The following is a 22,056-nucleotide window of genomic DNA, read 5'->3' on the forward strand; positions in this document are numbered from 1 at the left end:
TCAGTGTGTTTTTCTTATTTGCAAATGGGATGGGGTGGGAGAGAAGGTGATGGTCACTGTGGAGGCTCGTTTCCATGGAAACAGGATGGTAGCTGTCATCTGCGACGTGGGGGGAAGTCACCAGAGATTCTCTGGCCATGGGTTGAGGTGCCTGACACCCATCAATAATGAATCGGGAAGGACTCTGTTACATGGGAAGGGAACTCTGGTTTAAAGGAGGCTACATCTTCTCTACTGAAAAGCCAAGGGGTCTCCAGTTTCAGGGCCCACTTGCTCTAGAATCCTGAAAGATGTCTCTAGACCCTGTGTGCTTCCATCCCATAGCTCTGCTGGTCTGTGGTGACTTCTGTTCCTGGAGCTCTCTCTGTGGCAGACTGGTGGCAGGCAGCTGGGGCTCAGAGCTGATTCCCTCCAGTTCGGAGATGCCTTTCCTTTCCCAGCAGTTCCAACCTGTCCTGGAACTGAGCCTCTTTGGCCTGGATTGGCTGGCAGGGGGCACGTTCTCATCCCTGAGCTAATCACTGCGGGTGGGGTGGGCAGAGCTCCTATAGGCCAGACAGAGGTGAAGGTCCACCCCTGGCAGGATGTCAGCCCTGCCCCTACCACGTGGCTGAGGGTAGGGAGGCTGCAAAGGGAGAATCCCAGGCCTGGGTTTATTACTCTCAGAATCCACAAGGGCACCCTGGCTGGTGGAAACCAAGCCGTTTAGGTGGCTTACCATGAACTATCATTTACTGACTGAGCTGGGCTGCTTTACACCCATGATGGCGTTATATCCTCACAATCCCTAGAAATTAGTATTGTTAACCCCATTTTGCAGATGAGAAAATGGAGGCTCAGAGAGGTTGGCAGCCTGCCCCAGGACACACACAGCCTTTATGGAGCATATCTGGGATTGCTCAGGTCTGGCTGCCCCCAGGGCTCGTGCTCACCATGACATAAAGGGGTGGTTCCTTCCCAGAGGCTGAAATATAAGCAGTTGATTTGCCTCTGAGGACTTGGGAAGACTCACTAGCCCTCAGAAAGTTGTGAGGTGAGTCCCCTGAGAGGAACATTTCCCCCAAGCTCTGGCAGAGCCTAAGGCATCTCTGCCCCACACAACCCACTCTCTGGTTCCCACCTGCCATGCTGCCAAGACTACTCTAGAGTAATGGAGCTAAGTTTCATGGGAGGCAGACATCATGAGGCATATACTAAAATTATTCATTGTTTATCTGAAGCTCAGATTTAACTGGGAAGCTTCTATTTATCTGGCAACTCTACCCAGAGATAAACCACTGGAGTAAAGTCACCTGAATGGAGGCTTGAAGAGAGAAGGTCTAGGTCTTCTGCTACCGAGGTTCCTGGAGCTGCCCTGGTTCCCACCTGCCTGGGTTCTGTCTTTGCAGCTCCATCCTTCGGCTGTGTGGCCAACCCAGCATTCTTCCTCCAAATCCCCTCTGTACTCTAAGGCCGAGTTGGTTTCAGAGCACCTGTCAAATGGGCTTAATAACCTCTGTTCTTTGGCCTTATAGGTTTGTGTGAGGGACTATGGGTGTTGCTGTGGTCTGAATGTATCTTTCATAGTTCAGGTGTTGGCAACCTAATCCCAAGTGCAACAGAGCTGAGAGGTGGCCATGTCATGAGGACTCAGCCCTCCTGGATGGATTGATGTTATTATTGTGGGAGTGGGAATGGGTTCCTGATAAGAAGGATGAGTTTGGCCCCTTCCCTCTCACACACACTTTCTTGCCCTTCTGCCGTGCAAGGCTGTAACAAGAAGGACCTCGCCAGGTGTAGCCCCTTGATGTTGGACTTCCCAGCCTCCAGAATCCTAAAGCAAATTAATTTATTTTTAAAAAATAAATCACCCAGGCTATCTGCTTCTGTTTAGCAGCAGAAAATGGACTCAGACAGATGTCTTGGACTGATTGGAGTGCTCTAACAAAATACCATAACTGGGTGGCTCATAAACAACAGAAATCTATTTCTCACAGTTCCGAAGGTTGGGAAGTCCAAGATCAAGGTGCTGGCGGATTCAGTGTCTGGTGAGGACCCACGTTTTCATAGATGAGTCTTCTCACTGAGTCCTCATGTGGGTCCCCACATGAAAGGGTGAATGAGCTTCCTTTTGCCTGTTTTAAAAAGGTGATAATCTCATTCTTGAGAGCTCTGCCTTCATGACCCAAACACCTCCCCAAAGGCCCCACCTCCTAATATTTTAGGTGGTTATAAACATTTAGACCATAGCAATGGGTAAAATGACCCATAAATCATGAGGTGCTGGCCACAGTCAAGGGTTAATGCTATTACTCCCAAATTCTCTCCATTATTTCCTTCCTCCTTCTCTTCCTCCTTCCCTCCCTGTCTCCACAGAGCACCTACTGTGTGCTCCGCAGAAAACCTACTGTGTGCTGGGTGCCTGGATATTGGCAATGGTTGGTGGTCTAGTTAGCAACCAACACAAGCCTGAGTCATCCCAGAGTTGCCTCCTGACAGATGATCTGTGATTTCCAGCATCTCGGCTTCCCTTCCATTAGCTACATCTTAAATCACATTTTAAGAAAGCCCCCGTGGGCCCCTTGCGAAGATTGAGGAAACACCCTATTTTTATCAGCCACACACAGAAATCATCTCCTGGGCGGGGTATTTCCTGGAAAGATGTTGAATCTCAGTCATTGCTTGTGGCTTCTTGTCAGATCCAAGCTTTTTTTTTTTGGCTTTTTTTTCTGATCTTGTCCCTCAAATCATTTGTTTGATAAGCTCCCACAGGGAGTCCGCCTCTATGTCAGAGCCTGGGCTGGGCACTGGGGACCCAGCAGGGGCTCCGAGCCAGCCCCTGCTCTGAGGAACAGGATTGGGCGCCCAGAGGTACCCTCATGGTGGATCAGTGGGGCACCAGGCGGGAGAGCTCATTTCTGGCTGGGGGTGGGGTCTGGAGAGGGCCTCATGGGACTCGTGGGCGCGTGTGAACTGAGGTAACAGTTGAGGCTGTGATACAATAATAGCTCACATTTCTTGGCTGTTTCTTGTGTGAGGCCCTCTTCTGAGCACTGGATCTGGATGTGAACACGTTTCAGGTCAGTGACTTGCCCGAAGTCACATGGTGCACAAGCAGCAAGCTGGGATGGGAACCCAGCTCTGTCCTCTGACCACAAGGCAGCACTACCTCAGGGATTGCTGGCCATGGTCTCTGTGTTGTGGTGAGCGCTGTGCCTTCTGCCCACCTTGCCAGGGTCTGCTTCGGCAAAGCCTTGCCTGTGACTGATGAGGTGGGGGAGGGGGCAAGTCACACAGAGCTCCTGGGTCCCTTGGCTGTGGGACATGGCTCCCTTTTTTTTTTTTTTGAGAGGGACTTTCGCTCTTGTAGCTCAGGCTGGAGTACAGTGGCACAATCTCAGCTCACTGCAACTTCTGCCCCCTGGGTTCAAGTGAGTCTCCTGCTCCAGCCTCCAGAGTAGCTGGGATTACAGGCATGCACCACCATGCCCACCTAATTTTTTTTGTATTTTTAGTACAGACAGGGTTTTGCCATGTTACCCAGTCTGGTCTTGAATTCCTGACCTCAGGTGATTCGCCTGCCTTGGCCTTCCAAAGTACTGGGATTACAGGTGTGAGCCACCATGCCTGGCCTGACATGAGCCCCTTCTATGCCTCAGTTTCCTCATCTGCAGTGAGCGCTGTAATCCAACGGAGGGAGGAGTACCTGAGGGAAGGGGTATGAAGCTTGCGGCAGGTATCAAGTGCTCAGATAACCTTTCTAAACCAACTAGGACCCTGAGTTCCAGTGGAGAGAAACACAGTGCAAGCAGGACCTAGAACTCAAAAGGAAAGCACTGGCTCAGGTAACTGTGCAGAGCAGAGGGCAGGTCGGGGATCCAGGCTCAGCTGGATCCTGACCCAGCATGCGGTCAGGAGCCTACATTTCTCCAGCTCTTGCTTCAGCCCTCCTTTGTGTTGGCAAAATTCTCAGGCCACCACAGAGCCATGGTGGCCTCCGGGTTTCCAGGCAGCGGCCTCTTCCCCACAGACCCCGCTCATTAGCTGCGCTGCCCTCACGGCCTGCCTGGGACCATGTACCTGTCCTGAGCCAACCATGGTGGCCGGGCTGGGGTCATGGGATCCTTGGGTGGACCTCTGCTAGGAGCCAGGAGCCGGGGAGGGAGGCTTTTTGAGGAATAAGGTCGGAGTTCAGGGTACTGGGGAGAAATGATGCCTATCCTCCCTGTCCTCCCTGGCATGGCCCCTCCTACAGCCTGGCCACACCCTCTCCCCTCTCCCCAGAAGACAGCCACCTCCTCCTGGGGAGACTTCAGGATGGAAGTGCTCTCTTTAAAGCAACATTACTTATCTAATTAAGCGCTTAGGAGCTGACAGGAGGTAGTGGGGGGGGGGGTTTGTTGATTTCTTTTTTAGACTTTAGCACTGAAGTTGCGTGATAAAGTATCTGTGTAATTAGGAATTAATTTCTCACTCCCGTAAGTGATGTCTTATTTGGGGCCTGAGGGGAGTCAGCCCACAGGGCGGCCCTTCCTTACCTTCTCTTTTTGGAACGTGGGCAGGAAGTCCCAGCTGTCTTGGCTGTCACCAGGGTGGAAAGAGAAGGAGGGTAGGGAGATAGTTCTTCCATCCCAGGTGGCCTTCAGGAAAAATTGAGACATGTGTCTGATCAGCTGCCTGTGGCAAGACTGAGGTCTGGAAGGTGTTCAGATCCTAAAGTTACTAAGTGGGTCATCGTGGGCCTCTGTGACATCTGGTCACAACTTGTATCTCATTGAGGACCCTGGGGTCAGCCTCTTCCTGCTACCCCTTGTTGTAGAGAAACACAAAATGCAAGAAAACACTTTTTGTCATCAAGGGGCTGAATTGCACGGGGACATTCTCGTCCCCCAGCCTATCCTGGGGCAGGGGCCATGGTTGGTGCCCTCACTTAACTACGAGCCACAGTCCTAGACTTGGCAGGGAAGGAAGCTGTGTGGCCTTGTGGGGGAGGGGAGTTATGGATCAGCAGGGCATCATCCCAAGGGCTCTCTCAGCTAGCCAGTCCTGGATGCCGTTTGCCCTGGTCTGGGGTGGAATGGAGGGAGACTGCGACAGGAGAGAGTAATGGGCCCCAAGCTCACATGTGTGGAGATTGAAATGGCTTCCTGCAGGCAGAGGGAACAGTGCCCAGCACCCAGTAGGGCCTGAAACAGCCGTGGCTTTTCTGTCTACCCATCCATCTTTCAGGCATCTGTTTATTTTCATGGCCAGACTTCATGGGGATGGGAACAAGTCCTCAATGAGCGTCTCCCCAGAGCTGGGCAGGTGTGCCCTCTGGGCCCCCAGGAGGCAGCACGTGGGTGGGTTCAGGCTGGTGTGGGCTGGGAGCCCCTGCCTCCAGCTCACCCAGCAAAGCATGAACCGAGCCTGAGGGGGTTCCCAGCTCTCTCTAGGGACTGATTTCCCCCCAACTCCTCTCCCCAACCTGCTTCCCCACAGGATCTGGATAATGATCAAGACAGGAGGCCACGTCTGTGGGGGAGGGGCATGGTGGGGGCGGGGGCCCAGCCGGAGCCAGGCCTGGCTGCCTGCGATGGGACTCCGCAGTCCTGGGCCCTGCGGGTGCCAGCTCCTGTTTGTGTGTCTGTGTGTGCCACCCCCGCAGCCCCTCCGTCACACGTGTCTCCCGGCTGCCTGGAGAGCTCTTTCTACAAAATGTGAAAATGACAGTTGGGCTCACCCACGCAAAGAATCCTCACGCAGCCCCGCTCCCTTGCTGCCCCTTCCAGGTCACCGTGGGCCTCACCCTCTCTGCCTGGCTGCTGCCCCCAGCACTGCCTCTTCTCCCTGCCCCTCCCCCACCCCTCTTCCGTCCTCCTGCTACTTCCCTTGCCCCCCTCATCCCTCCCTGCTCTCTGCCAGCTCCCCCTCCCACTTTCCTCCCTCCCCATCAGGTCCCCAAGGTCTCCGTCTCTAGCTCTAGGTCTGTCAATTTTTGGGTCACTCCCCATCATCTGAATTTGGGCTTGAGTAGGAGTGTGCATGTATGAGGATGTCCAGGAAGGGTATGTGTGTGTGTGCAGTTGTGTGCCGGTGTGTGTGTGTGTGCACGGGTGGTTGTGTGTGTGTGTACGGGTGGTTGTGTGTGTGTGTGTGGTTGTATGCGAGTGACTGTGTGGTTGTGTGCATGTGTATGTGACTGTCCAGGTGTGGTTGTGTGCGTGTTTGTGACTCTGTGTGTGCGTGTGTGTGTGTGCACACAGGTGTAGAGGTATGTGTGTGTGCGTGTGACTGTGTGTGGTTGTGTGCGTGTGTGTGACTGTGCAGGTGTGGTTGTGTGGGTGTGTGACTGTGCAGGTGTGGTTATGTGTGGGTGTATGACTGTGCGTGTGTGACTGTGTGTGCACACAGGTGTGGAGGTGTGTGTGACTGTGTGTGTGTGCACACAGGTTTGGAAGTGTGTGTGCGTGAGTGCATGCAGGAGCCTGAGCCTGTGCTCCAGAGGGTGGGGGATGGATGGCGGCTGCATTTCAGGGAATGGAGCTTTCACTCAATGACTCTTCAAGCAGCGGGAGGGGGCGGCACTTCACAACAGTCGGACAGGTTTGCTCGGTGTTTAGGAAAAGGCTTCATTTCCTACTGACAGTGGTGACATGGGGTGTGACAGGTGGAGCTGGCAGCAGCACTGAAGTCCTGGGGTGGGAGGTGCCTGGGGAAGGGTCTGCCGATGGGGGCCCGGGAGTCATTCTGGGAATGTAGGCTAGGCTCATCTCCCAGTCCCCCCGACTGAGGTTTTCTGTGCTTCCACTGTGAGGGGACCTCAGAGATCTGCCTCTTGTGAGAGATCTGGGAAGACTTCCTGGAGGAGGCAAACTGCCTCCAAAGAGCTGCAGGGCTGGTTGAGCATGGAAGGGGTGTGGGGCATGGAGCTATTTGGTGCAAGAGCTGTTCCTCCTGCTTTCAGAGACTGCTCTGGAAGCTGGGGCTGACGTGAGTCACAGGCCAGGGGGATGAACCTCAAGGGCAGGAGCCACCTGGCACAGTGCTGGGCACACAGGGGGAGCAACGTCTGTGTTCCCTTCACACCCTCAGCCCATGCCCACATCTGTCACCAGCACCATTTACAGAGGAGGAGACAAGGGCCAGGCCACATGCTGCCCGGGTGTAGCTGGAGATCCGACAGCTGTCTTTACTCGCCCTGTCCAGGCAGGTGTGTGCAGGTGGCTGGAGAATACTGTGGCCCAGGTCCTGACCCTGGCTGGCCTCCAGCACCATCCCTCACTCTCCCCTTTCTCCACAGGATGGTCGAGTACTCCCTGGACCTTCAGAACATCAACCTGTCAGCCATCCGCACCGTGCGTGTCCTGAGGCCCCTCAAAGCCATCAACCGCGTGCCCAGTGAGTCAGCTGCTCCCTGTCCACACATTCCTGGATGACCCATCCCTGGGTATCCCTGGCCTACCTAGCCAGTGCCCATCCCCCACACTGCTTCATTAACTAGGAGAAGACTGACCAGGGCCCGGGTGGGTGCGGGATCCTGCAGTGTCTGGACAGATGTGCCCTTCTTCCATGGAGCTCATGGGTCTGAAGACACTGGCAGGTTGCCCTGATGCCTCTGAGTCCCAGAAGAGTTTGGAGAACATGCTGGGGAGGCTGGTTTTTGGGGGACAAAGGGTTCGTAAGGGAGTGGTCCTCATAGGATGTCAAGGAGAGCACCTGTAGGAAAAGAAGTTGCTTAGTTTAAAGGAGAACATTGTAGAGCATTTCCCTGGGGCAGTGAAACCTGACTCCCTCATTTGCGCTGACTGACTTAGAACTTGAGCTCTGTTGCTCACCCACCACAGGTCCACATACCTACTCACCCATATGCCTAGCCATCTGTTCATCCATCCACCTGTCCACCTATCCACCTGTCTACCTATCCACCTGTCCATCCATCCATCCATCCATCCATCCATCCATCCATCCATCCATCCATCCATTCATCCATCCATCCACCTACCCATCAATCCACTCATCCTTCCACCCATCCACATGTCCATTCATCTACCTGTCCACCCATTCATCTGCTCATCCTTCTTGCTTACCTTCCATTTGTCCATTCATCCATCTGTGCAGTCACCTGGACATCCACCCGCACATCCATTCACTTGTCCACCCACCTAGTATTAAGAGGGGTTATTGTGCAGCCATAAGCCCTGACATTTGCCCAGCCTTGTAGAGTTTTCATGTCCATGACCTGTTTTGAGCCTTACAATCACTCTGAGGGAGGTGAGCTGTTCCATTTTATAGATGAAAAAACTAAGACGTGGAGACACAAGGTTCCCCGCCCAGGGATGCACTGCCAGTGAGTAGCAAAGGTTGGAGCCCGTTAGGCCTTCTGATTCCTCACTGCTCTCTGTTAGGGTTGGGGTGGAGATTGGGGAAGGAGAGGACGAGGACCCTGCCTGCCTTCCAGGAGCTTTTTTATTTTTGACAGAGTCTTGCTCTCACTCTGTCACCCTGGCAGGAGTACAGTGGCGCATCTCAGCTCACTGTAACCTTTACCTCCTGGGTTCAAGCAATTCTTCTGTCTCACTCTCCCAAGTAGCTGGGATTACAGGTATGTGCCACCATGCCCAGCTAATTTTTGTATTTTTAGTAGAGATGGGGTTTTACCATATTGGTCAGGCTGCTTTTGAACTCCTGACCTCAGGTGATCTGCTTGCCTTGACCTCCCAAAGTGCTTGGATTATGGGCATGAGCCACCATGCCTGGGTGCACAGGGCTTTTTAGGCACCTACCCACCTCCTGTGGTCTAGGAACTTGACATTTGTTGGCTCAGCAGCTGTTGAAAAGTGGCTCGCGCAAAGTCACACAGCAATGCAGTGGCAGGATTGGAGTCTGAACAGAGTTTTGTCTGTCCTCAGCCAGGCCAATGAGTTTTCCCATAGGTGAAGAGGACAGGTGTCCTGGTATCTGCTCCTCCTCACAGACAGTGCTGTCTCCACTCCCCTAATTCCCAGCCCTGGAGCCTTGGGGATCTGTCACCCACCCCACCCAGCCAACCTCTGACATCCACTTTATCCTGAGCACCCTGTGGTGCTGGCCTGACCCCGGGATTGAAAAATTCACTGGTCAGTCTGGGCAGGCCTGGCCGGGTGGGGGAGGCCATGCTGCAGGATGTCTGTGGAGCAAGGAGACCAGGAGGGTGGCAGTGTGCATCTTGAGCATGTGTGTGGCGCCTGTGCCTCTCCCTCCTGGTCCTCCTTGCTCCTCCTGGCTCCTCTCCTGCTGTGTGGGGAGCTCATTAAGCTGCTTCCCAGAGGTGGAGGTCACTCCTGGTCCCCAGCACCAGCTTGCTCTGGTCTCTGGGGAAGACAGGGATTGACCCTGTGCCCAACTTTCCCGTGCGTTCCAATTACAGAGGAAGCCCCCAGCAGGCTCCGTGCCTTTTCTCAGGGTCCCCTCCTGCTAGTGGCCACTGCTGGGCAGCAAGGAGCATCGAGTTGGGGGGTGTTCTGCCTCCAGCCGTGGTACCTGATTCCACCTGAAAAGTCTCTCAGAACCAGAACTGGGGAGTCACTGGGAGTGCTTGCCCTCCGGCACCTGGTGTTCCCCTGGAAGGGCCCTGTAGATAAACTCAGGGGCGATTCTACAGGAGCCCCAGGCTGTTGGAGCACATGGGGGCTGCGGGTCCATTGATCTAACCCTCATTTCACAGGACAGACAGCTTTGTCCTCTCGGGTGCCAGGTCCCCTGCCCAGAGCTGCCAGGGAATGAGTGACTTGAGGCAAGGCAGGGGCGGATCGGGCTCTTAGAAGTGCTTTCTAGAGAGATTTGATGGGCTGTTTTTTTTTTTTGTTTTTTTCAATATGAGTTTCCTGAGGACAATCCTGCTCATGTTTGAGCTGCTTTCTGCCCTGGGACACCATCTTTTCAACAGTAGCCTGTAGCTTTCAGTCTTGTCACTAGAGGGCAAGCTAGAGAGCTGGTTCTGGGCACAGTCAAGCAATGGGTTATTAATTGCAAAGCCAAGTGGAGTAGGCTCGGGGTGTGTGTGTGTGTGTGTGTGTGTGTGTGTGTGTGTGTGTGTGTGTGTTTGAGACAGAGTCTTACTCTGTCACTAGGTTGGAGTGCAGTGATGCGATCTTGGCTCACTGCAACCTCCACCTCCTGAGTTCAAGCGATTCTTCTGCCTCAGCCTCCCAAGTAGCTGGGACTACAGGCGGACACCACCACGCCTGGCTAATTTTTGTATTTTTAGTAGAGATGGAGTTTCACCATTTCGGCCAGGATGGTCTCGATCTCTTGACCTCGTGATCCACCCACCTTGGCCTCCCAAAGTGCCGGGATTACAGGCATGAGCCACCGCGCCTGGCTCTCTGTGTTTTAAAAGTACGGCAAAGGCTGCAAAGCTCCAGCACGAGCAACCAGGAAGACGCAGCTGCAGGTCAGGCAATGAACGGTCTGGTCTTAGCTCTGCCATAAGCCTGCTGTGTGACCTGAGAAGTCCCTTGGCATCTCTGGGCCTCAGTTTCCCTACTTGTACAAAGCAGGAGGAGAAGCTAGATTAGATATGTGTCTCTCAACTTGTGTATCCAGGATGAGCCGGGGGACATGGACGTCATGGTACTGTTTACAGAATTGTATAAAATACGAATCTCTCCACCCCAGCCCTGAGGGTCCTTGTTCAGGCCACTAAGCCTCTGATGGATAAAGAGAGGAAGACAGCAGAGAGGTGGCTGGAGAGGGAGGAAGGAGGCAGCAAACTACAAGTCAGGAGGCTGTGAGACCTTTCCTAAATCACTGCCTCTCTCCGGGCCTTGGCAAGATGGGGCTGAATTATTTCTAAACGTGCCCCTCCAATGCTGCCCTAGCACCAGCCAACTGGTGACACAGCCTATACTTCCCTCAAGGCACAGCCTTGCTTCCCTAAGCCCAACGGCTGAGCCATTTATGTGTGAAAAGTCCTCACGGCCAAGGCCTGGTCAGCAGAGGCAATTGTTCCCCTGACCCAGGCTGTGGAGCGGGGGCAAGGCAGACCCTGGGAAGGTTGGGGGCGGCCCTGAGCCTGAGCTCACAGTCCCTGACAGTGCTATGGGGAAGGCCACTGTCTCCTTGGCTATGCCACCAGCTGGAAATTTGCTCTGCGCTGTCAGACCATGTTCTGGTCCCAGGGCCTCTACCCACTCACTGGCTGTGGGACCCGGGAAAAGCCATGTGCCTCTCTGTGCCTCTATTTCCCCAGCTCTCCAGAGGAGTTAATAATACTGATGTCCATCTGGTTTGGAAGGCTGAAATGCCACCATGGATTTAGAGAGCTGCGTGCACAGCCTCGTGTGTACGCGATCCACAGGTGCTGCCGCTAGATGAAGTGCTTGGAGCTGTAAGGGTGGATGTAGGGCATCAGGGGCGGCTTCTCAGGGGCTGGTTTTTGAAGACACCCATCAGCCAAGGGGTGGTGAGGGTGTGCCTGGTAGGCAGACTGGCATGTGCAAAGGTAGCGTGGAGGTGTCATCCTGGGCTGGGCAGGGGACTCCATGTCAGGAAAGGCAGGAGAGGGTCGTTTGAATCTTCTAGGGAGTTACTTATAATCATAAGCGGCTAAAGTTTATCAAATGCTTGGGACAAACCCATCATATAGCTGGTGTCGTTTCCTTTTCACTATTGCCCTAGGAAGCTAGTGACAACATGGCACCCACTTTATAGACGGGGAAGCAGGTAGAGAGGGGTTGACTAGCCTGCCCGAGGCCACACAGCTGGCTGGGGACAGAGCTAGGGTTGGAACCCATGTTCACCTGACCCTAGAGCTTCTCACTGTGTCACCACCTCCTTTCCTTTCTTTTAGCGTGTAGGCGGCAGACACCCCCCTCTTCGCTGTCTGCAGGGCATCAGGAAACACCCCTGCCCACTTCCAGGGTCAAAGGAGAGAGGTCAAAGGAGGGGGCTGCAGTGATGCCTCAAGGCCTTCTCTCCTCCCATCTCCCTGCTCAGCCCAGTCTGCTCCAGACCTCTGAATGCCTTTCACCATCAGGGTGCACAGTTCTCGTGGTGCTAAGCCCTTTTTGGGCCAAAGCCACGAGGCAGGGCAGGAGGCAGGATGGCCCCACACTTAGTGCCTAGTGGGCACCTACCCTCATGCCCTGGGCCAAGCTCTTTCTTGCCCAGATGCCTGCTCAACCAGGGTCATGGTCAGGCCAGTTGTGCTGAGGAGGCAGGAGGAAGGCGTCAGGATTTCTTCTTGGAAGGGCCTCAGGAGGGTCGGGGGACATTTGTTGGACAGGCCTGGGAAATGCACCTTGAAATAGTTGGCGTGGAAGTGTTGGCATTTTCACTTGGAGCATCTGGTTACTCAGGGCTTGGGGAGCGAGGAAGGAAGACTGCGGGGCCATCAGCCCCCGCCAGGCCACGCCTTGGACTAGGCACCCATGAGGGGCTCCCACGTTGTCCTGAGGGACAGGACTGAAAGGTCCCATGGGGAAGGAAGAGAGGGAAGGAGGGAGAGAAACGGGGAGATGAAATGAGGGGGGCAGATTTCCCCAGGGCTGCTGCCTTCCCAGAAGAGATGGGGCTGGGTGGGAGGGAGAACATCTGAGCAGAGCCTGGAGAGTGCTGGATTTGGGAACAAAAAAGAGCAGCCTGGACTGTGCAAGAAGTGCTTGGGAGTGGAGCAGGGCCCAGGAAGCCCCTTCCCATTCCCCTCCCCTAGGTCGAGTTCTGCATTCTGTTCTACAAATCCAGAGGGAGGGAGTCCTGGACAGAACACCACACTGAAGGGCTGGGGCACTATAGATTCACTGACGCTTGGATTGAACTCCGTCATTCATCCAAAGTAGAAGCCACCTGGGGGTCTCTGGGGGAGACCCTGGCCAGGTGTGGGGACAAGATCAAACATAGCCCCTTCCCCAAAGGCTGACAGCTACAGGCCAGTGGATGTCTGCTCTGATGGGGGCGCGGCCGGTGGGAAAGGGCGCTGAGCTGGGACTGGAAGAGGCTTCTCAGAGGAGGGGGTGTGGGACATTGGAAGGACTCCTAGGAGTGGTTTGGGCTCCAGCAGGTGGGGGGACAGTGAGACAGCAGGGTGTGTCACTGGAGGGTGTGAGTGCTGCAGGCTCTGGGAGGGACCCAAGGCCTCTCCTGGGATGGGGGAGCTGGGCTGCTGGTTGGGCTGGTTGGCTGAGGTTGGCTTCCTTTCTCAGCAGTGGGCACCAAGGCCCTCCATCAGCCCACAGGCCCCTCCCTGGCGGGCTTTGGGCTGGCAGCTGTGACCCCAGAAACCTGGCAGTCTGCTGTCTGGCCAGGCCTCCCGGCGCCCACTGTACCCCTGATTAGTTGGCGCCAGCAATGGCAGGAGCAGCAGACGGCCTCTCCAAGCCGCCCGGCCCTGCCACCGACCTGGTCAGTCCAGGGAGAGTGGCCCCCAGTGGCCAGGCCACAACCTCCTCCGGGCCATGGGCTGCGCCCTGGCAGAGGCTGGCACGCGTCTGGCAATTTCTACTTGAGCTGTCCTGGCAGAGTGACTGAACTGATCTAGGCTGACAGCTCCTTTCCCCCAAGAGCACCCCAAACCTCCAGGGGTGCTGTCAGGAAGTGCATCCTGTTCTTCCCACCACCTACTCTCAAGTGTCTCCACTGCCACCAAGATGCTGCCTCTGCCTGGCTGCTGCCAGCAGCTAGTCTAGGGGTCCCCAAAAAAGGGTGAGCAGCTCCATCCACCTGCCTGCTGCCTTCTGCCACCACCAAGCCCCAGCCTTCAGTGCTGCCTAGAGACGGTCCTCATCCCAAGGCTCCACGGGCACTCCAGGCCAGACTCCTCTCTCCTGAACAACTTGCAAGATCTAGCAAAGCAATGCCTCGGATGTGCCCCGGCCACCCCAAACTCACATCTCCAGATGGAGCCCCCCTCGCCCCAGCTAATGGCCGCTCTGTGGCTCCAGGCCCCAATCTTCGAGTCATCCCCAGCTGCTCTCTTCCTTCTACATGCTGGTCCCATCCCTTGGTCTACCTTCAAAGTCCCCCAGTATCTACCATGCTCCCCACTCCACTGCCATCACTGCCTGGGCCCAGCCTCACCATCTTCCAGTTTATCATAACACCAGGCAGGTGGAGAGGAGCAGGGAGACGGGAGGCCCTGTCCTCAGGCCCTGAGGGTCGTGGAGCGGGTGCAGTGTCTGGCCTGGGCCACCTCAACGGTGAGGGCACACAGAGCAGGGGGCCACAGCTCTCCTGGGCCCCACCCTCAGCGCTCCTGTTTCTGACCCAGGAGAGGCTCCCGGGAGGCAGCGGTGGAGTCCCCTGCAGCTCCCTTTCAGAGTGTGTGCCGTTCGGGGGCCGTCCATGGGGGCGTCTGCACGGGATCCTGCAGACTATGCCCCCTGACGCTGTCCCGCCTCTGCCATGGCCCCGAGGTCCATTCTCCACCCAGCAGGCCGGGTGACCCTCTCAACCCGTCCCCAGATCACATCTCCCTTCTGCTCAGACCCTTCTGGTGGCTCCATGAAACCTGGTGCAGAAGCTCAAGTCTTCCAGCCACTGGGCCCTGTCTCCTCCCCAGCCTCATCCCTGCTCTGCTGCCCTCTGGACGCATGGTCTCCTCGGGTCTCCTCGATGTGGCTCTGCTTGTCTGCCTCCCGTCCCCAGGCCTTTGTCCAGGCTGCCTCCACCCAGACTCTGCCCCTCAGCTGACTCTGCCACCCCTTCGCCATCTCTGTTCAGCGTCATCCTGCCCTTCCTGGCCCCCTGTTTGGTGCCCACCTGACCCCAGGCCAAATCCCCAGCCCTTTCCCCCTTCTTTTTTTTTGTTTTCATGGCACTTTTTACCCAACAAACGAGGACATGTTTGCATGTATCACCCGCGTCATTTATTGCCTGTCTCTCCCTACCCCGCCTGGGATGTGAGCCGCATGAGGACAGGGAACTTTGTGGGTTTTTTTTTTTTTTTTTTTGAGACAGTCTTGCTCTGTTACCCAGGCTGGAGTGCAGTGGTGTGATCTCAGCTCACCGCAACCTCCACCTCCCCAGATTCAAGTGATTCTCCTGCCTCAGCCTCCTGAGTAGCTGGGACTACAAGTGCACCACCACATCCAGCTAATTTTTGTATTTTTAGTAGAGATGGGGTTCCACCATGTCGGTCAAGCAGGTCTTGAACTCCTGACCTTGTCAACTGCCCACTTTGGCCTCCCGAAGTGCTGGAATTACAGGTGTGAGGCATTGCGCCCAGCCTATTTTGTTGTTTTTAAACGCATGTATCTGCAGAGCCTAGCGCAGTGCCTGGCATGCAGTCAGCCCTCATTCATTACTTGCTGAGTGGCTCCATTCACTCGCCCATCGCTCCTTTACTCATTCAAACCATCATCCTTTGAGGGGCTGCTTTGTGCCAGGTCCTGGGCTGGGTGGGAGAACGCAGAGCACTTACCTCAGCCTTGCATGCAGGCCATGGCTGGTTTCCAGCGGGGAGGAAGAGTCAGAGCCGGGAACTGGCACAAGCTGTGATGGAGGGTGGGTAGGCGGTGGCAGCTCATGGCAGGGGCACCAGACGAGGTGATCCCTCAGCTGAGATCCCCAAAAAAGGCCAGAGATGCCCCTCCAAGCATGTGCAAGAGCACGGAGGCAGCCCCGAAGGTGGGCTTTCCAGGACTGGAAGTGTGTCTGTCTGTCTGGATGCAGCACAGTGGTCCTGGGATCCTATAGCAGGGTCGGGGAGGCGTTGTGGGTGGGGGCAGAGTGTGTGCAGGGGTGTGGAGTGAGGAGGCTGGATGCCGGTTCAGGTGTGGCAAGGAGGATAGAGGGAGGTGGGGCCAGACTCCGGGGAAGTCTGAGCAGGAGCCAGGATGGTGGGGGATAAGGATTTTTGATTTCTCATGGGATGTATGGGCTGTTGGAGGCTTCTGACCTCAGAGGCTCTTCTGCCAGAGGTGTCCTGGCCCCGTGGTATTCCCGAAGGGCTGGATGGAAAGGAACCACTGTCCCCTCTGTAGAGGAGACCGCTGGGGCCCAGAGAGGGCAAACTTTGTCTCAAGGCCACCCAGATGGGACTGGGACCCAGAAGTCCTGTCTCGGGTCTGTGCTCTGGGTGCTCCCTGGGCTGGGGGCTGCATCAGGTGTCCTGAAGTCTCCAGGGTCCCCTTTCCCTTCTCAGCTGGGGAGCCAGGGCCCTCAGTCACATTCACGGGGCTGCCTGTAGCCTATCCCCATCATGGCGCATCTGGCTCTTGCTCCAGGGAGAAGCCTGAAAACGCACACTAAGAATGCAGAACCAGGTAAGGCTGCCTGAGAGTGAGTGAGAGCCTTGGGGCAATGAGAGGCAGGAGGCCTTCATTACTAACTGGGGGTGAGAGTCTGGGAGTACTGCCTGGAGGAGGAGGGTTTGGCGGGGAAAGGTGTGGAGGGAGATGAAGTAAAAGGATGGCTTGAGGTAGATGGTGACTTGCAGGCAGCCTCTCCCCTCTTCCTGTTTGTCCTCTGTCTTCGTTTCTCTCCCCGTCACTCCTGGTTTCACTTTCTCCTCTGTCTGCTTTTCTCTGTCCTCTCCCTGCCTTCACTTCCCGTGCCAGGCTCCAGAGGCAATGAGGGCAGAGTGTAACCGGCCAACCTGTCTTGGCTAATTACTTGACCGTGAGCATAAAAGGAAGATTAGCCGTGGTCTCTTGGGGTCCTCCCTGACTCCCTAATCCTGTGGCTCCTCTTCCCTGGAGTGGAAGGGATAAAATCGTTCTAAGTCCCTAATTAGCTAATTATGCTGAGGGTCTGTGGCCCTGGGACTCCCTGGGCCCCAGGGAGGGCCATGAAGTGCACTGGGGCCAGCTGGGCAGAGCGAGGCGGGAGGGGAGGAGGGACGGGGCTGCCATTCAGGGAAGCCAGCCAAGTAAATTTGCAGAAGGCTTTCAGAATTTCAATATCCCAGAGAACAAGGGAGATGTAATTAATTGAGCAACAAAGGCCAGCCAGAGGGAGCAGCAGGCTGGGGCTGTGCAGAGACAGCTCCTCCAAGCCCCTCTCATCCAGCCTGTTCTCCAGCTGCTGCCGGCCCTCTGTGCTTGCCTCCTGCCTCTGCCCTGGCCTCTGGGCTCACCCTTCCTTTTTTGAAGCTCAGAGCTGATCAAGGGCTTTGCCTGCTTAGAAATCTGCCAGTAGACCTCCTTGCGCAGCCTCTCAGCACAGAGCCCCACGCTCCTCAGAGTCCCCTGCAACCGCCCTCAGGAATGGTGCCTTTGCCCATGCCCACCCCTCTGCCAGCCAATGCTTCCCATCCTGGAGTCCAGCTCAGCAAATGTGCCGGTAGTGCCCCCCCCACCATCTCCCCAGGCATGGTCCTTTGGCTCAACACTAGGTTCCTCGTCCCCTTGCTGCTAGGCTGTGAAGTCTTGGGGATGGGGGTAGGGAGTAAAAAATGGGTCTCATTCGTGTCTTCGGATTCCCCACGTGCCCAATGCCATGCCTGGCATGCAGCATGCATTTGCGATGTGTTTCACGAGTGAATAAATGAATAATGGGTCACCAGGAAGGCCTGCAGTTGGCCTGTGTGAGTCAAGGGCTCCATCTGGATGGATTACGAGGGCACCCGTTCTATTTCCTGCCTTCCCTCTGCTGTACATGCCTCATTCCCCTGCTTGGTGGTATAAGGTGGTGGTGTTATCATGAACCCCAAGTTTCTCTTCAAAGAATCAGTATGTCAGTATGTTCAGCTCTTTTATTCTTTAATTCTCTATTTTAAAGTTTAACTTCCTTGTAATTCCAGTAAACAACCTTCTCCACCGGTTCTAATCAGTAATTCCCATCTGTTCCCGCAGCCCCCAGCTCCGTCCTGACTCATCCAGGTCACTTGCTCCAGTCACCTGCTCAGGCCACCTTCTTTGACCTAGGTCACCTCAGCTACCTGCTCTAACCCACCCATAACCGTCCTTCCCGTCAAAACACCCATCCTGCCACTCCAGCTCAGACCCCCGCTCTCTTTAAAATAGCCAATCAGGATTAGTCTAGCTTGTGTGGTCTAACCCTAGCCAATAGGGGAATGACACATCAGTAGGGACGACCCCCGTCAGGCATAAGTACCCCTTCCCCGCCTTGTCCAAGTGTGCAAGCTGCCATTGCTCCATCCATGAGCTGAACCCTTCTATAGAATTAAACCGCCTTGCTGAGAGGATTCATCTTCCAGTGCCGTTTCTTTTACAGCATTGAATGGGACATTGAGTCCTCGCCCTGGCCTGCTCTTGTGGGGATGAAGCAGCCTGCAGGCGAGCCCCACTGTCTTTCCTGAGAGGAGGCTGACCTAGTTTTGTGGGAAGGGAAGACGGGGTGGGCATTAATTATTGATTGGAAATTACTGCATGCAGAGTTTGTGATGCAAATTCCAAATAATTATCCTCATTAATAACCACCTCAGCATCACCCCTGGCATATATAACCATCTGGACAGGGCCACTGTTCTACTTGTGATCATCATTCCATCTTCTTCTCTCCAATCTTCCACTCCCTCACCATGACTTATGTATGACATTCGTTCATGATTAGTCATTGAACAAATGTTAGGTGAGCCTGTTTTCTGGGTCAGGACCTGCTGGGTTCTGGGAATACTAAGGTGATTTAGACAAGGGCCCTGCCCCCAGAACCTTCTAGCCTAGTGGAAGAGATAGGAAAGTAAACATACAACTATACGTTAGGGCTAGAAGAAGAAGAGGTATTGATATGGATGGAATCTCCTAGGTTTTACAGTGTACAACCTACACAACTGTACATGGCAGCCTAGGGTAGGTCAGAGATGCTGAGATGGCCCAGAGCAGAAGAAAGAAGGATGGACTCTACCTGGGATGATGTAAGAGTCTGGAAGCCTTCATGAAAGAGCTTTCACAGGGCTATGGTGGCTGAATAGGGATTTGCCAGGCATAAGAGAGGAGCAAGGGTGTTCCAGGAAGAAGAGGGAACAGCAAGGATAAAAGCATGGAGGTGTGAAATCCCGTGGTATGTTTAGGGAACTTCAAATAATTTGGCACTGCAAGGCATAGAGTGCATATTGAGAGAGGCATGAAGCCGGAGAGGTGGGCAGTATGGACTCCACAGGATTGTAGGGGGAGGGTGTGCACTCAAGGGTGCCCCACCAGCTCTTTGCCTTCTTTGGGGCCATGGACTCCTGTGTGGGCCTTCTCTGTAAAGCCCATTAGCAGGCCCTTGGCTCTTCTGAAGGTGGCTCTGGGCGCTCTGCCTGGTTCCATCATGCAGGGGGTGTGGTAGTTCTGGCTGGTACTGCTGTGTCCTGACATGGTCAAGGGGAACAGTGACTACCCCGGAGACAAAGGGTGTTCAGGACACATTTATTGGGCACGTACTATGACCACTCGGGTAGGTTCTGGGCACACTGAGTTGAACCAGCCTCAGTCCCAGGCCTCTGGGACAAGGGGGTTGTGAAAAGACAGCTAGATTTTGTGTCAAGACACCTGGTCTAAATCTAGAGACCCTGCTGCTTCTTAGCTGTGTGACCGAGGGCAAGCAGTTCCACTTTTTTGAGTCTCCAGTTGCCTTCTCTATACAATAGAAATAAAAGTACCAACAACTTCACAGAATTGTCATGAAGACTGAAGATCACATTTGGGCAAGTATACAGAAAAGCACTTGGTGCATAAAACGTGCTCCCTAAATGCTTGCTTGTACATTCACAATCTAGTGTAAGTGTGGCAGGGCCCAGAGCCATTCCATGGCTTTTTGGGTGGAGGGGCAGATACAAAGGAGAGGGTGTATCTGGCAGCCACTGAACAGGATGGGAGCAGCCAGGAGCCCCTGCCAATGCACCCCACTCCCCCTCCCTGTTTCTCTAACCTTGCTCTCACTCTTTCCTCCCTGAGACCTCTGCTCCCTGTCTGACCATCCCTCCACTGTTCCCCCTCCCAGGTATGCGAATCCTGGTGAACCTGCTCCTGGACACGCTGCCCATGCTGGGGAACGTCCTGCTGCTCTGCTTCTTTGTCTTCTTCATCTTTGGCATCATAGGTGTGCAGCTCTGGGCGGGCCTGCTGCGTAACCGCTGCTTCCTGGAGGAGAACTTTACCATGTGAGTTCAGCCCCTGCCACCCATGCAGCCCTGGGGACTCAGTTGTAACCTCCTGGGTCATTGGGAATCAGGACCAATGGGGTAGAAGCAGCAACAAAAGGGAGGTCAGGTTGGAAGGGAAAGGGAAGTTAAGATATGAGCAGAAGTAATGCTCAGGAGAAAAAGGAAGACAGAAAACCTGAAAAGCAGGCACAGAACTTGGCTCTGCACTCACAGCACATTCATTCCTCTTGGTGACTGAGTCATCCAGGAAGGGTGAGCTCCCATTCAGCCGCTTGAGTCTGAAAGCAGGGGGCGGGAGGCTCCTCCAAGAGAGGATTATTGACACACAAATCAAGCTCCGGCTCTCGGAGGAGTTGGGCTTAGCTGTCTAAAAAATTTGACACCTATAGAACCTGTGCTTCCTTAGCAATGCGGGATAAGTGTGTACACACATGTAGTTAGGCGTATGTGTTTGGACATGAATATGCATTCATTTCAGATATGCATGGCACGCTTCAACTAAGTGCCAGGCCCCGAAGAATCAGAAATAGGAGAGCATTTTAATTCCTTTTCTCACTCCCCTTCCTTGAGCCTGTGCTCAGGACTCAAGATGTGGCAGAAGAGGGGGGGTCCCTGACCTTGAGGAGCACAGGGCTGGGAGCCGATCCGAAACACCTCTAGTGAGTGCCGTTCAGTCTGTCAGTCATGGACCGAGGGGACCGTAGGAGGCGTGGGGATGTGGGGATGCTGTACAGGTGAAGGCTGGTTTCTCCCTCTCAGCCTGTCCACTTGGGGAGAGGGTAGCAGAGCTGGAGGGTGAAAATTGGGGTGTGGGGAACAGTAGGGTACCTGGGTTGACCACAGCGGGGGCACCTTGGTGGGTGAGGGCCCTAAGTGGGGGTTCAGGGAGTGGGTCTGCACTTGTGTCCACCCCTCAAAGGGGCAGGGGAGAGGTGGCTGCTTAGAAGTCAGGGTAGTGTGAGCCCCACCCCTCTGTCCCATAGGGCTCTTTCCCTGAATCCTTCTGTGGCTGGTCCCTTCTCATTACGCGTGCTCAGCCCACCCGACCCCTCCTCCTAGAGGCCTTCCCTTGCCCTCCCTCACCACCCCAGCCTCAGGCTTGCCATCGCACAGCCCTGCTAGGTTTTCTTCTTGACTCATCTCTCTGAAATCACCGCCTGTTCATTCATCCGAGGTCTCTGGAGTCCCCTGGAATGTGAGTTTCCTACCACAGGAGGGGCACCTGAGGCTTGACCCTTCCCAAGGTCTAGAGCAAGGCTTGGCACAGGTGCTTCCAACTAATTGTTGAAGGAATGAGTGAGTGAGTGGATGGGTGAGTGCACTTACCTCCCAGAGGCAGGCTGGGAGCCAGGACCACTTCTTCCTAGGCCTGGTGAGTTGGAGATTCTGTGTCCAGGTCCCTGGATGTCTCCTCTGTGGTCATCCCAGGCCTTGTGAGATGGCTCTGACCCTGTCTTGGCTGGAATAGGGGAGTTGGAGGGAGGATGCTATGGATGCCCTTGGGCCAGAGTGTTAAAGAGGAACTTTATCTGGTGCACCCCCACCCCTGCCCCAGGAAGGGAAAAATAAATATAAAGAAATGTCACTGGAGCAAGAACACCCTAAGGGAAGATGCTGGGTGATCTCCTCGCCTCCCCTCTGAGCTCCTGGCTTCATTTGCTTAGGGTGGGTGGAATTAACTCACATGCCCTATTGGGCTGGGGGGTCGTTGGTGTTGTGTGAAAAAGGAAATCAGTAAAGTTCACAACTGGGTGGAGAGCAAGACTAGGGTCATCCCAGGTCTATGACCCCTGTAGATATAAGGGAGGTTTAGACCTTAACTCACAAGGCTTGTTTAGGGCAGTGAGCAGAGAGGTTGGTAACTGGGGTTCACAAAGAGGCAGCAAAATCTCTTCTGGATGACCAGAAAGTTGGAATTTGAGGAGATCCTAGCTAGGATCTGGGAGAACCAGGCAGGGTCTTGGGCAGGAGTGTTCCTCAAAGACCTCTTTCAGGCATACTCTCTCCTTTGTATCTGCCCCTCCACCCAAAAAGCCATAGAAATGGCTCTGGGCCCTGCCGCACTTACA

The 22,056-nt window shown here is 54.8% G+C and overlaps 1 protein-coding gene across 6 annotated transcripts in view; it reads left to right on the plus strand.

Annotated features, from left to right (window-relative positions):
• Nucleotides 1-22,056, plus strand: part of CACNA1I (calcium voltage-gated channel subunit alpha1 I) — a 128,155-nt gene that overhangs the window by 50,509 nt on the left and 55,590 nt on the right. For 5 of the 6 annotated variants that reach the window (XM_054239090.2, XM_054239086.2, XM_054239089.2 and 2 more), the window contains exons 5-6: nucleotides 7,262-7,359; nucleotides 19,825-19,984. In XM_054239090.2, the coding sequence (XP_054095065.1) occupies nucleotides 7,262-7,359; nucleotides 19,825-19,984 (258 nt within the window). Of the gene's footprint in view, nucleotides 1-6,935; nucleotides 7,172-7,261; nucleotides 7,360-19,824; nucleotides 19,985-22,056 lie in introns of those variants that run through there. The other variant, XM_078334382.1, reaches the window with a different exon arrangement.

The sequence above is a fragment of the Callithrix jacchus genome, chromosome 1 (genome assembly GCF_049354715.1).
Source record: "Callithrix jacchus isolate 240 chromosome 1, calJac240_pri, whole genome shotgun sequence".
Lineage (NCBI taxonomy): Eukaryota > Metazoa > Chordata > Mammalia > Primates > Cebidae > Callithrix > Callithrix jacchus.